Source organism: Nipponia nippon, unplaced genomic scaffold, assembly GCF_047370975.1.
Source record: "Nipponia nippon isolate SJK-2023a ecotype South Korea unplaced genomic scaffold, ASM4737097v1 scaffold_1, whole genome shotgun sequence".
NCBI lineage: Eukaryota > Metazoa > Chordata > Aves > Pelecaniformes > Threskiornithidae > Nipponia > Nipponia nippon.
This window is the reverse complement of record NW_028262290.1, coordinates 127,969,113-127,982,382: the sequence shown is the minus strand read 5'-3', so window position 1 is coordinate 127,982,382 and position 13,270 is coordinate 127,969,113. Positions and strand designations below refer to the sequence as shown.

The 13,270-nt window shown below is 38.5% G+C and overlaps 1 protein-coding gene across 10 annotated transcripts in view; it reads right to left on the bottom strand.

Moving 5' to 3' along the window:
• Window positions 1-458: 458 nt before the first annotated feature.
• Window positions 459-13,270, bottom strand: part of TBC1D5 (TBC1 domain family member 5) — a 318,020-nt gene continuing 305,208 nt past the window's right edge. For 9 of the 10 annotated variants that reach the window (XM_087771855.1, XM_087771860.1, XM_087771874.1 and 6 more), the window contains 3 exons: window positions 10,546-10,625; window positions 9,621-9,797; window positions 459-3,710 (listed from right to left, as the gene is read on the bottom strand). In XM_087771855.1, coding sequence (XP_087627981.1) covers window positions 3,417-3,710; window positions 9,621-9,797; window positions 10,546-10,625 — 551 coding nt within the window. In that variant the 3' untranslated portion in view covers window positions 459-3,416. The remainder of the gene's footprint in view (window positions 3,711-9,620; window positions 9,798-10,545; window positions 10,626-13,270) is intronic. The other variant, XM_087771812.1, reaches the window with a different exon arrangement.

Sequence of the window (13,270 nt, the reverse complement as noted above, 5' to 3'; positions counted from 1 at the left end):
TTAAATCTTACATTTAATCTTTTAAATAGCTGCCTCAGTGCCACCTAATAAGGAGAACATACTGGAGAATCACAGGAAACATTTAAGAATGTGAAATAAAGTATTGAGATTCAGAAAAGTACTGTACAGATAGTGGAACTGTGACTGAGACACAATGATGGAACCATACCAAGTTTCAGGAAATTGCGGAAGTCATACCACATTAAATTTTGGTTTGTTATTTTCAGATACAATAAATATGATAAAATAGGAAATGTTCTGTGTTGTTTGGGTGAGATAGATGACAAGCAGTTTTATTCCCTGGATCATATATATAAAATCTGGTTAAAATATTAATAATCTCTGTGCTTATATAGGTAATGAGATAGTTTTAAAGTTTTTAATCTTTGTTCTCAGAAATCATACTTCCAGTATTCTAGTCAAAAAGCTTTCCCTCCTTTTTAAGAAAACAGCACAAGCACAGCCCAGAAAATTTATTAATTCTTTCTTTAATAAGGCGGGCTAGATGTTCTTCCAGAGTAAAGATACAAAGTTCCACAACTAAATGAATACCCAGTCAAAATATGATACTGCCTTTCTGCAGTACATACGACTGACGTGACATGCAAGAGACTTTAAACAGTCATCAATGACAGATGTGAGATAGAGTACAACAGTCTCAGATACATATCTAAATCCCATATTAGTTTTCATCAGTAATTTGCAATGTATATATTTTTTCTATCTGATTATTGTTATCCATGAACATTATGAGCAGGCCATCTTTGGGGGAAAAAAGAATAATCTTGTATTTTAAATGACAATTTCTTTCTCGGTATATTCTTAACATAAGGCAAGACAGGGTGATGACTTGACATTTTGTCTAACTTACAGGTTTCTGACATAATGAATATACAAAATTTTAACTATCTCCGCACTACGATCAAGTATCAGAGACAACATATTTGAGATATAGAAGGACACGGTATAACCAAAGCAGATTCATTTACTGGAATTTGCTCTGATCTTATTTATATAATCATCTCTCTGCTTCTGAAGATTTTTATCATATCCCACAGCATGATAGGCATTCAGCTCATCGGTATTCACTGATTAGTGAAAACTTGTTAGAAACTCCCAAAATCTTTATATACTTTTAGCGCTGTTTTAAAATATGCAATATTAAAGATCCAACTAACTTACAAAAATAAAAGAACTGTACAAGTCACACTCTTCCATTGGCAATGAGACCGTTCAAGAAAACAGCAATGTGATCCCTGAAACAAACAACCAGAACAGAAATCAAAAGACTGATGCTTAAAAAAATAAAAAAAGAAGTAGAAACATTTTTCCCTGCCAAAGTACTAGAATCTTTGAAGGTTTATGTATCACAGAATATAAAACTTCTCTCTCTGTCCCCAGAATATTTCTTTCCTCTTTCCATAGGTACTTCTTGAACAGATTCCCCTTTGTTGGTGGTGTGGCACAAGCCTTACTGAATGGGTTAAGGCTAGAAAAGCTTGAAAGACATAAATAAATCAACAGCCACCGAATCCCCTGGCATTCATGCAAACTCAGGGAAATAAAATAAACCTGAAGACAGGCATGCATGCTGAATTCCAGAGTGATTTTCTATGAAGCTTAAAATTAAACCAAAATAAACACCTCTCTGAAATGTTACGCATTTAAGATCTTTCATCTGAACAGTCATCTGACTGTTCATATCGCTCTGTCACAGAGACGTATGATGCTATGCTTGCTCACAACATTCTAACATTTTATCATTTTACAAGGCACAAATAATCTCAGAAGAACTACACGGCGGCTTTTGAGCATGTAAGGATACGTCAGCTACCATGTAATTACACGACAATTATCTCTTCATTGCAGTCACTGACACAGACCTTGTAAAATCTAAGACCAGCAAACTACATGTCACCTCATCTTTGGAATACGGTACTGAACTCCATTTACAATTACAGACTAAGCAGCAAATAACTACCATTTCTTAACTCCATACAAACACAAGCTTTGCCATGCAATTATGAAGTTGTTGCATGGTATAATGTATGTGTATCTTAAAAGTAAACAATGCCATTTTTTTTGCTGTTGTTATAGAGTGACTTTCTAGCATTCCTTCCTCAAGCTAGTTCTGTGTAGGTCCTACAAGAGCAGGCGTCTGCTCACCACCAGTTTCTTTTTGTGAATTCCAACAGAGTTTAAAGGGATCAACAAGGACACCCCTGCCCCGTACCTACTTGGAAAAACTGTTATTAGATGTACTATGTACTTGATGGGAAAAAAATACACTTTTCCATAGAAGAACAAGCGCTAGAGTTAATGAGAAACTTTCTGTTGGTGAACGCTGCTGCACCATTATGTTTTTCTTGACTAGAAATGTGGAAATTGTATAGTAATATATGTAAACAGAATCTATAGAAGATAATAGTAATGAAATATAAAGTGCTTTTAATTATGAACATTTCATTTCACTTTGCACCCTTCCCTGGTAAGTTATCATACTCAAGCTAGTTTTAGTTCAACTGGCTCAGGTCTACACTATAAAATACTGTAATTTCCCTTGCACCTACTGTTTTAACTGTGGTAATCTCTGTAAAATAAAAATGCCAGGGGATGTAAAAGTAGACAGATATAAAGAGGGAAAGAGGTGAGCTGGGAACTCTCAAGGGGAAAAAAAGTAGGCAAAGGGAAATAAGGCTCTGTTGTATAGGTCCCCGTTCTCAAGGAATTTGTCACACATTCTCCTGTAAGACAGCGCTGAGGAACAACTACACAAACTTCTGCCTTCAACACACCTCAGGCTACTGCAGATGAAAATGAAGAAACTAGGATTTCTCAACTGAGAACAAGCTTACTGCCAGGATGAAGCTTTTAATCTTTCTGACATACATTCCTTACTTCTTTAATCACAACCTCTGAAGAAACAGTACCCTTTCCTACTCGGAAAACCCAGTCGAGCATATTTTGTAAAAGGATGATATTAAATCTAGCTTGTCTTTGCTGCTTCAGGTCTGATGCCAAGTATCTACACGTTTCCTAATCCATTATGGTACCTAGCACATACTATTCTATGTTTTGGGAAAGCAACAGTTCTATAGTAACAAAGCTCCTAAGTAAGATAACTCTATAACTAAGAATAACTGTATATTAGAACCGGGTTTTACTGGGTCTTTATTTAAGGCAGTTATTAAAAGGTGTCTATTCTTTTTGAAGAGTTGCAAATCTGTGTTTTGGTTGGGTTTTTTTGTTTGTTTGTTTGTTTGTTTGTTTTTTTAATTTAGGCTTTGGCAGCTGAGATGGGTTACCTTTATCTATTTTCTGTCCTTCTAATCCAAAGAACTATCCAGCCTGTGGAATCATAGGAATTTGAGCTGAGGTATAACTGCCAACCTCCCAAACTCTCCCAACCTGTTTCTTTAGATGTCCAGGGGGCTGACAATAGCAAAGTCAGAATCTTTGCTGTTATTACTACTGTTGTCATCAGGGCTGGAGCTCAGGTTGCTGGAGGAGGCTGAAATGGAGCCCATCAGTGGGTCAGAGAATATCAAAGAAGAACGAGATGGAGCTTCTGGCTTCACCACTGCCTCCTTGTGTGCCTGATGGGACTGCGCTGGCTCCGGGACAGCACTTCTACTTCCTTCCTCTTCTTTGGAAACCATAATATAGTCATCAGCACTCTTGCTCTCACTAGTGCTCGAATCAGTCGTAGTCTGTGAGACAATGGCACAGAAAGGAGTTAAGTTAGTACCAGTTTTACCACTTAATGAGGTTTATGATGCATGCCAGTGATATGGGAATGGAATAAAGGAATAATCATTATACAAAAGTAGCAATGCCCAAATCAAGAAGTAAAAAATAAAGTGGGTATTAACTTTGGATGAAATAATTTATTTGTTACGAAAGCATAAAAGCTAACACTCTAAAAATTCGTTATTGGGTATAGCAGCCTTACATGTTTCATCATCATAGTGCACCCACGTAGTGATCACAGCAGCTAGGCATCTAACACATACATTACAGTTGTGAAGATTTTCAGTAATTTTATTCTCACTGCTGTTAGTTTCCTGTAGTAATTCATGAGTAGTACTGAGGAATTTTTTGCCAGGTTGCATGTACAATAGCATTTTGGAACTTGTCAGAAGAATGCTTTGATATAAAATTTCCTATTAAAACCTTGACCTGTGGAATCTGAGCCATACATAGACCTGGTTCAGTGTGCATCAGTTCAGGTTCAGCAGATCAGGGCTCCCAGGGCTTCTAGGCTTAGTGTTGTCGAGTATTTCCTAACTCTACCAGAAAATGAGGGTCCAGGAATCCCTCTTCTGGCTGGTTAGACCTTGGGAAATGTGTGTCCCTGAGCACTCAGGTAGTGGATCAAGACTACACATCAGTGTACCAGAAAACTGTCTATGAACTGGCAATCTTATATTCCAACTAGCCATATTCAGGAGAAATCCAGCTTTTCCACGGTCAGAGTGATATGTCATTAGAAGGGAAGACTGCCATATACAGCAGAGTGGGATTTCTCACTTGTTGACAACTGGCAGCCTGTTAGCTTGGTTGCAACCCAAATGGACAACACTTTGTTTTCTTCTGCAAGAGATGCATTCAACTCCTACTAGCACTATGTTCCTCTGACAAGAATATGACTGCTTGCTTAGTTGCTGTCACACAAATTTTTTCAGTACAATAATGCAACCTGCCAAGCAGCCTGTGGGGACAAGCATCCTGAAGTGGCGTGATATTGAAACCAATATATTTGATTACACTAATGCGAGACTGAGAAAAAGGAGAAGAAGGAGAGGGGCAGCTGGGGAAATGTGTATGGCAACATGTGTGTCGACTACAAGCCCTTCAGCTGTGACTCACCAAACAAAAAAATGTAAATTCACTTTGGGGTAAAAGAGAGATTGTAGGTATTAGAGAAAAAAGGAAAGCAGTAACAAAAAAGAACAACAGGAAGTATCTGAATGAGACAAAGTTAGACCCTCAGTACAGTACACAAAATTGGAGTATGGAGGTTATCACAAATATCAGGGAACCACAACTTGGAGTTACGGTATCCATGGCCTCCAGCAAAACTTATTTTGCCAAATTTATTATTACAGCTGAAAACAATTTTCCATTGCTCTGATTACTGATTATAGAGCAGAACTCTCCTGAAAGGGAACTGTAGAGTAGCTCAGGGAGCAAAAACCCCCAGTGATTAAGAATGACTGTAATATGAAATGAGGGAGCTGGAAGTCTTTCGTTGTTATTTACATAGTTGTTCCAAATTATTAAAAGTCACAAACAAGAGAAATATCACCTGAATCTGAAAATATGTTCAAGTACAGAATTGTGACCTGTTCCCTTCCAAAATTTATATGCATGAGGATTCAAATATCTCCCTTTGCAGCAAATTTTTAAAGCATCCTGTTTTTATAATTTATATTTTTTCTGTGTTATCTAGATAGTATCTAGGTATAATAATACTATATTATTATCTAGGTATAATAATATACAGTATTCTGTTTCGTAATTAACTCATTTTAATACTTTCTCATTCATCTTAAGTCCAGAGTATTGTTTACAATTTTAAAGGTCCCAATGTAAGACAGTTGTCAAACTGATAGAAACGTACATCTATTATTTTTTGACACTAATTCATTTTCCTCAGATGGCTTAATAAAATTCATACCAAACCGAGTGGATTGCTATTAAAAATATCAACAGCTATCCTGTGCTGAGTGCTATCAAAATGGATCTCAAACCTCCTGATCTGCGCAGAATCAGGGTAGTTCAAATGTCAACAACTTCAAGCACTTTCCATGAAGTTAAAACCAAACAGATCTATGCTACAAGGAGGGATACTGCACTATTTAAGCAATTCTGAGCTGAGACACCATTTGTTATTAATTAGCCTTTTGCTTTCATCTGGTCTGCTTGAAATGCTGTCTTCATGAGCTGTCAGTCAATCGGCTGCCATCTCCAGGGGGCCGAGGACACAGGCAGCGCTCAATCGTGGCTCTGCTCCACCACCGTTTTAGTAGTCGCCTGATTTTGTAGGCACCCAGTGCAGCCACAAGACGGGGCCAGGTGAGGCTTTTTTAGGAGCTCTAAATGCCATGTTCAAAATTTCAGCACTTTGTTTTTCCCCCCTGGACAACAGAAATATACGTTCCTTTAAAAAACCACCACTGCGTAATTCACCTGGCTTCTTTCCACACTTCTATTTAAAAGCTCTCAGGGAATGCAGTACAGTCTCATTTTGCAAAATTAGACACTTTATTATTCCAAGCTATCAAGATCACGCTATTTCAGTCCTCGTAGCCCTCACATCTGAGACGGCTCCACCTTGCATAGGGCGACACAGATGTTACCTAGTGACACACTCGCCCAGCGAGATCGGTATTTTCCTCGCTGGCACCCCCAAGGATGCTAACGGGGTGTCTTCCTTTTGACAGTGAGCCCCAGCAAGGGCCCTCCATCATAAACACTTTGAGCTGGTGTTGCAATTTCCTGAATTCTGCTTCCAAAAATGTGCTCTTGCGCGGTTAAAAAAAGCATCCTGCCCTTTAATAAAGGGAAAGAAAACTACTCACCCCAATTTCTTGTCGTTACGTGTTGTGCTTTGCAACACTACTTTTCATTCTACCCACACTTTTTGGTTCAGTTAAAGAGATCTATAGCTCACTGAAGTATCAGAGAAGCAGCAAAGCATAGATATTGACTCCAAAATGCTATAAAAGGGCCTCCCATAAATGTTTGCCTATCCCTGGCATACATTGGTATTGTGGTACTGATATTTCCAGAGGTAAAATACCTCCTCCCTTCTTCTTCTGCCTGTTTCTGTTTCAGAAAACTCATGCTGACGTGAACCATGTTTTCTCCCATCTGCTGCCACTACTGAATAAATGAAAAATGACAGAATTATACTTCCAGTAGCTTTGAAAGTTAACAACCTTACGCCCGTTGCCATATGGCTTCTCCAAACATTTTTTCCTGATGAATATCAGCTACTAGGACCAGGATTATTTCAATTGCCTTCATACTGTGAATGAGTTAAAACTAACTGTAAGGATACAATTCAAGAAAGCTTAGAAGAACAGCAGCTCATTTTGCCTCCTTCTTTGAACAGACATAAAGGCAAGATAATGTGTTAATTATCATTCATTATTTAGCAACAGAAGCCTTCTGTTTGTCAACTGCATGCTGCTACCAAAGCCAAACATTCCAAAAAATGCTCTATTTCTTTGAGCTTTTATCTTCATTTTTTGCATTTTTAATTTTGCAGCTTTCCTTTCCAAAGAGGGGCTGTATCCTTATCCTCATTTTCCAGAAAGGGATTTTGAGGCAAGAAAAGAGGAAGAGCACTTTTAAAAAAAGTAAAGATGATAAATAATTTATACTTATATAACAACCAAGCACAAAAGACCAGATTTTAATCTCAATTACACAATAGCTACACCTGTAACTTTTCCAGCTGTCCTAGAAAATATCCCTGTAATTCCACCAGAGAAAAATCTCTACAGTATAAGTCACGTCAAACAGAATTACATGCATTACCAAAGCCACAGAAAATGTAAATACAGTAAAATTTATTTAGCAAGAAATACATTAAATGGTCTAGAAGTGGTTGGAATTTTTAATCCCCCTGCAGCTCTCAGTAAGTACTCCCAGCTTGACCCAGGGCATCAGCACAGCCCATTTGCTTCAGCAGAGCTAAAAGCCTGGGCTGTGGCCCAGTTTGGCCCAACTATTGACCCCATCAATTAACAGCCGAAGGTCACAGCCCACTAAATTCAGCAGTTTTATTTTCCCGTGTTTTATTAGAAGAGGTCCAAAGCTCTCCTCTTTTTGTTTCATTTTAGACACCACGGTTAAAGACGATGGGCTTTGAAACAGCACAGACCGTTGGGATACTAATGGTCCTCCTGGACTGCCATTACTAACCCTAATCTTTTCTTTTTCTTTCTGTTGCAGGGGCTGCTGCTCATCATCATAACTGGAACTTCCAGAAGATAAGAGGAGAGGAAGCTAATCCCTATGAATGTACTGCACCTCCAAACGTAGACCGTACAGTGCCGAAGCCTCATTAATGCTCTGCAGGAGCTCAGCTTGTACAACCTCTACTCACGTTGCTTGTAGTTGGATTACTAGCAGCCTCATGGAGTACACGGGAATTGTGGGACCCACGGACACCTCTCATCTCCTGTGCCTGGATGTATACTTTGACCACACACTGGGGGGAGCCCTCATTACACATCGCCCTGCAAATTTCCATTGGAAAGACATCTGTGCAGACCAGGCTTCACCTGCTCCACTCCCAATACTCAAAGTGCAACATCCCAGAGCCCCCGCTCAGTGACACATGGTTTAGACCAGCAGCTGAGTAAGGGCTTCTCCAGCACAAGCAGGGCCTGCAGACACTCATACAGCACGTTATCTTATATAGCATTCTACCTTCCAGTTTCTATAATAAATCCAAGTAAAAATAATCAAAAAAAGTAATATTTGCCATTTTGGCAAGAAAGCAAAAGATACTTTGTATAAAAAGCTGGGAAATAAAGGGCAAAAATAGGTCATTATATGAACACTCCAATGTGCTACATCAGTTTAACCTATGTCTTTATTATGGCAGAAAGTAGTGACTGTAATGACAACAGCTAAAGAAGCAATGAAAGCTTTCTAGCAAAGCTTTGCTCTTTGACCCTGCCATTACTAAGTAAAAAAAAAACCTGTGTTGCTTCTAATACTGAAATACAATTAAATACGATTTTTAACAGAGTGTGCTAACTCAAGGGGATTGTGTGTAATAAATCAAAACAACCCTGTTTAATTATTTGAAAATGAATAAATATTTCCCCTAGTTCCTAATTAAATTTGTCAAGAGTAAACCGATTGCAGACCCAGTTAGATTCCAAGGTGATATTGCTACCACTGGATTTACAAGTGCGAGTATCAGTATTGGGGTGGCAGACTTAACTTTAGAACTCTAATACTGAAAATGATATAGACGTGCATATATAAAAAACCCTTGTTTTTAAGATCACATTTGAGTTAGACTGAATCTTAGACAGAGAGGGACCTTTTAAGATGAAAAGAAATTGCCTCTTTCTGTGTGTGAACTTGTCCTGTGACTGTATGCTTTGTATGTGAAAACATTGTTTACTGAGTCAAGGAGAAAGTCAATACAATGGAGTAGAAGGTAAAAGCAATGTCCTCGCTGTTTCCTTTTTGGCACTGGCCACGGATACACTGCAATGCAGATAATCAGCTCTTACATAATGGGATTCTGGAGGACAAGGACAATGAGAATAACCAACTGGTATGGGACCATTTACCTCCAGTTTTTACATTTTTGTAGGAAATTAATCCGTGATTCCGTGATTCAACAATCTGAAAGAAGAACTCCCCCAACACTGCATAGCACTTAGACTTAAATGTGTGTAGAGCATAAGGCTACAATGAAAATAATTGATGGGATTAGGACAGTAGCTAGAAACTTTTAACCATGGCTCTGTATGCACCAGGAATGCTGGCGTGTTCCCATGTAATGTCTGGACATGCTAAAGGAACTCTCCAAAAAATATCAGCCTAATTCCATCAATGACCTGTTTGAGGTATTTTTATCTCACCTGTCGTCCTGAGATGAACTGTTGTTTTGTCATAACAGGTCCCTTTAGGACATCACCTGTCCCCTTGTTCTGACTGTTGGAACAGTAGTGATCATCGGCTATCGTGATTTGCTCATTTTCTTCAGCTTCCAGCTGGCTCTGGTTGAAACGCAGGGAACCTTTCAGGATGTCCTTGATCTGTTGTTGAATGGGAAGGGAAAGAATGTAGGTTAGAAATTTGGAGGATTTCTAAATTTTCTAAAGCTCTGTGCAGCATGCTTTCATATACCATTTCCCCAAAATATTTGCTTTGAAGAGATAGGAAGCAAGTCAATATTCATATCTATATTGGCTAGAGATACCAGTGAAATGTGATTATCAGAGTCTGGAAAACAAGTATCCAAGACATCTAAAGAGAAACTGTTAAGATTATTCCCTACCTTGTTATATATTTAACATATGTCACATCATTCCTGACAAAATGTATTTTGAGGGAGCAGAGGACAGTATAATCAGAGATGCAGATGCTCAGCAGCATTCTCATTTTATGTACATAGTATTTTTTCTTTAAATTCAATGACATTAAAGTGTCATCACATTTAAATAATGGGGACTTAAGCATGATTATTGCCTAGCACATACATTTTGCATTAAGAAAACCGATGGTGTGGCTTAAGTCCAGAACTCGGTGTTGCGCTGCCTCAGTTCTGGCTCGAGGCCTCCAGAACTTTTCAGGGAGCAAATACTGTGCAAGTCACTTGAACTCTTTATAGCTGAGTTTTACCTTTTAAAATAAAAGTACACCGCAATGCTTGATGCATCAGTATTAGTAAAACAGCTACAAGACAAAACAGCAGTATACAAAAAGAATAAAAAAGGAGAAAAAAAAAGAAAGGATTAATAGCACTGAAGGATACAAGAAGGTTAAGGTAAGCAATATTTATACCTGCTTCAAACCAGCCAAGGAAACAAGAATTTCATCTTCTTTTTCCAAGTGTTCTTGCAGTATGACTTCCTGAATATTTCCTGCAACATCAAAAGAATAAAAAGGTAAAGAGAGAATATTCCCCAAGTAATCTCTAATGTGCTGCCAATTACCACTGACTTATGCTCTCACAACAAAATCCTGTGACCTGCAAACACAATTTTGCACACAGACCTAGAGGCTGACAACCTTATCAGCTGTGGAGCTGAGGCCAGCCCAAGGCTGGCACTGCTGCCAGGAGGCCTCCAGCAACGCTGTGCTGCTGCTGGACTTCTACTGCCCCAGTGTACCAATGGACTCAAGCTACTACTGGTCCCTAGAAGAAAACATTGGCCTCTGTGGCTAATGGAGTTACAGACATCTTTGAGCCTGCAAATGCTTTGGAAAGCACTCAAGAACAATGACAGGAATCTGCTGCAGCTTGCAGAAAGGGTTAGGGTAGGAGCTCAGCAATCTTCAACTGTATCATGTGGTTACTGCAGATGCTGGAACGCTCTTCTTTATAAGACTGAAAGTTTCATTCCCTTTCCAATCCCTTCTTTTGGGTAAAAGACTCATGGCTGAGCAAAATTTATTTGACAGAAAGAGCAGCGCAGTACTGGCACTTCGGAAGACACCTGCCTTCCATACCTACAGTGCTGTCCTCCAAGGATGCATTTCAATAATCTGGTGTAACGTGTTTGCAGGAGTCAGGGCTGGAGGGTGGCTAACACATCAGAGCTGGAGCTGTGGTGGTCTTCCCTGTGTCAGGGAAATCCTGGCAATGCTGCAGTCCAAACCAGCCCCGAGAAAGTATAGCTCCAATAGCTCTGCAGACTTTTAAAACTATGTCAGGTCCTTCTCCAGCCTCCTAGCTCCTACCTTCCTCCTCAGTTCTTTAAGAAAACGGCAATGATTTCTAGTGACAGATTTACAGAATGAGATGGTGTCTGTCAACTGAAAGGGTACTCTTTTGTGCCACTCCTGTCCTACATAGACAGAGCTGAGCCCAAATCCCTCAGTGACACTCATTTGGGAACAACACTTTGCTGCTCATGAGTATCTGTACCCAGGGTGCTTCACAATTAGAGCTTTGTACCATTAATCCACACCTGCATTGCGTTTGTTTGTCTTTAAAAACATCTTATATGTTCAGGGCCTGAACCAGTGAAAAGCCAAAACTGTTGTCACAGATTATGCTGACAAGGACGAATACGATGACACTGCCAACGTTGACACAATATGAAGTTTCAAGTAAAAGCATTGAGCAATTTGGCGTAAGTTTTGTGTTTACAGAATAAATAGCAAAAGAATGAGATGTGGGAGACTGGACAAGAAGAAAGATTAAAGATAGCGAGGTGGAGTTAAAACCCGCATATAAACACAGAAATTTGAAATTGTGTGGGTTCCAGAAATCGGTAAAGGGTATAAGTGAAGAATAGAAAGGGCAAAGAGGAGAAAGGATCCAAGTCTAACCACTAAATGAACCGCTAAAGAAGTAATCTGAAAAGTAGAGGCTAGAGCCATGAAAGGCAACAGACTACAAAAGTCCATGGAAGGTGGTGTGATCAAGGTCAAGAGCAACAGTGGGGGTAGGATATCTCAGCTTTGCGCTAGCAGCCTATCTGAACAAGGAGATCCATGTTCACATTATTTAGCACCCATTATTTACCATATTTACATATTTACACCCATTATTTACAGTGGCAGTGTCCTGCAGCAATGAAGCCAAATGTAGAACAATCGAACAATGTCTAGTATAAATCTTACATCAGAAAGACACTGCATTATGAAGGCTAGAAATAATATAAAGCTAGATCTTTCCACAAATATGTAGCATCATGAATTGAAAGAAAGCATAATTAATTCAACATTTTACTTGCTTTTTTACATTTTACATCTAAATTGTCTAGTGTCTCAATTTGGTAAATAAAAGATATTAATATTTACTTATAAAATAATACTTTAGATCCTGATTTCCACTGCTTAACAAACAATGCATAATTTCCTACTTTTAAAAGGTTCAGAACTTGAAACATCAGAAGTCCGAAGTTTTCACAGGCAGGAAAGCAATGCTTAATCACAGCCTGAATCACTGAATTCAACTGTTTTTTCCATTTTACAGCATTAGAAAGGAAAGCATTTCTATAGTGTTTGATCCCCATATAAATTAAACCCATACATTAAAAAACTAAGGTATGCATACTGACTAAGCAGATGGATGGACCAAGAAAATAATTCAAAACAAACCTCCAACCTGCTGAAGACCAAACGAGGGAATACTAAAAAAATCAGGAAAATAAGAGCGAGACAACAAAAGCTGAAAGGCCTTTCATACGATGTGGAAATAATCTACTGTTATTTCTGTTCTTTAGAGATGTTTTGTAAGTCAGTATTTCAAAGGGATGGAAAAGAATCTATCATTGCTACAAATCCAGCTGTAACTCTGTTTGAAGAGCCGGTACACTGAGAAATTTCTGAGAACTCGGGAATGGAACAATGATACTTAGCCAGCAGTAAAAATTAATAAAAATGTTCATATAATCACATATTTACTTTAGCAAGATTAATAACAGATTTTAATATTAGTTTCAGAGAAAAAAAGATTAAGAGAGAAAAGGTTGGAAATATAGCAAAATTTTCTAATACTGAACTGTTCAATTTCTCACATTTTTCCTTCAATTTGCAGTATCTTTGAAGTACAGTA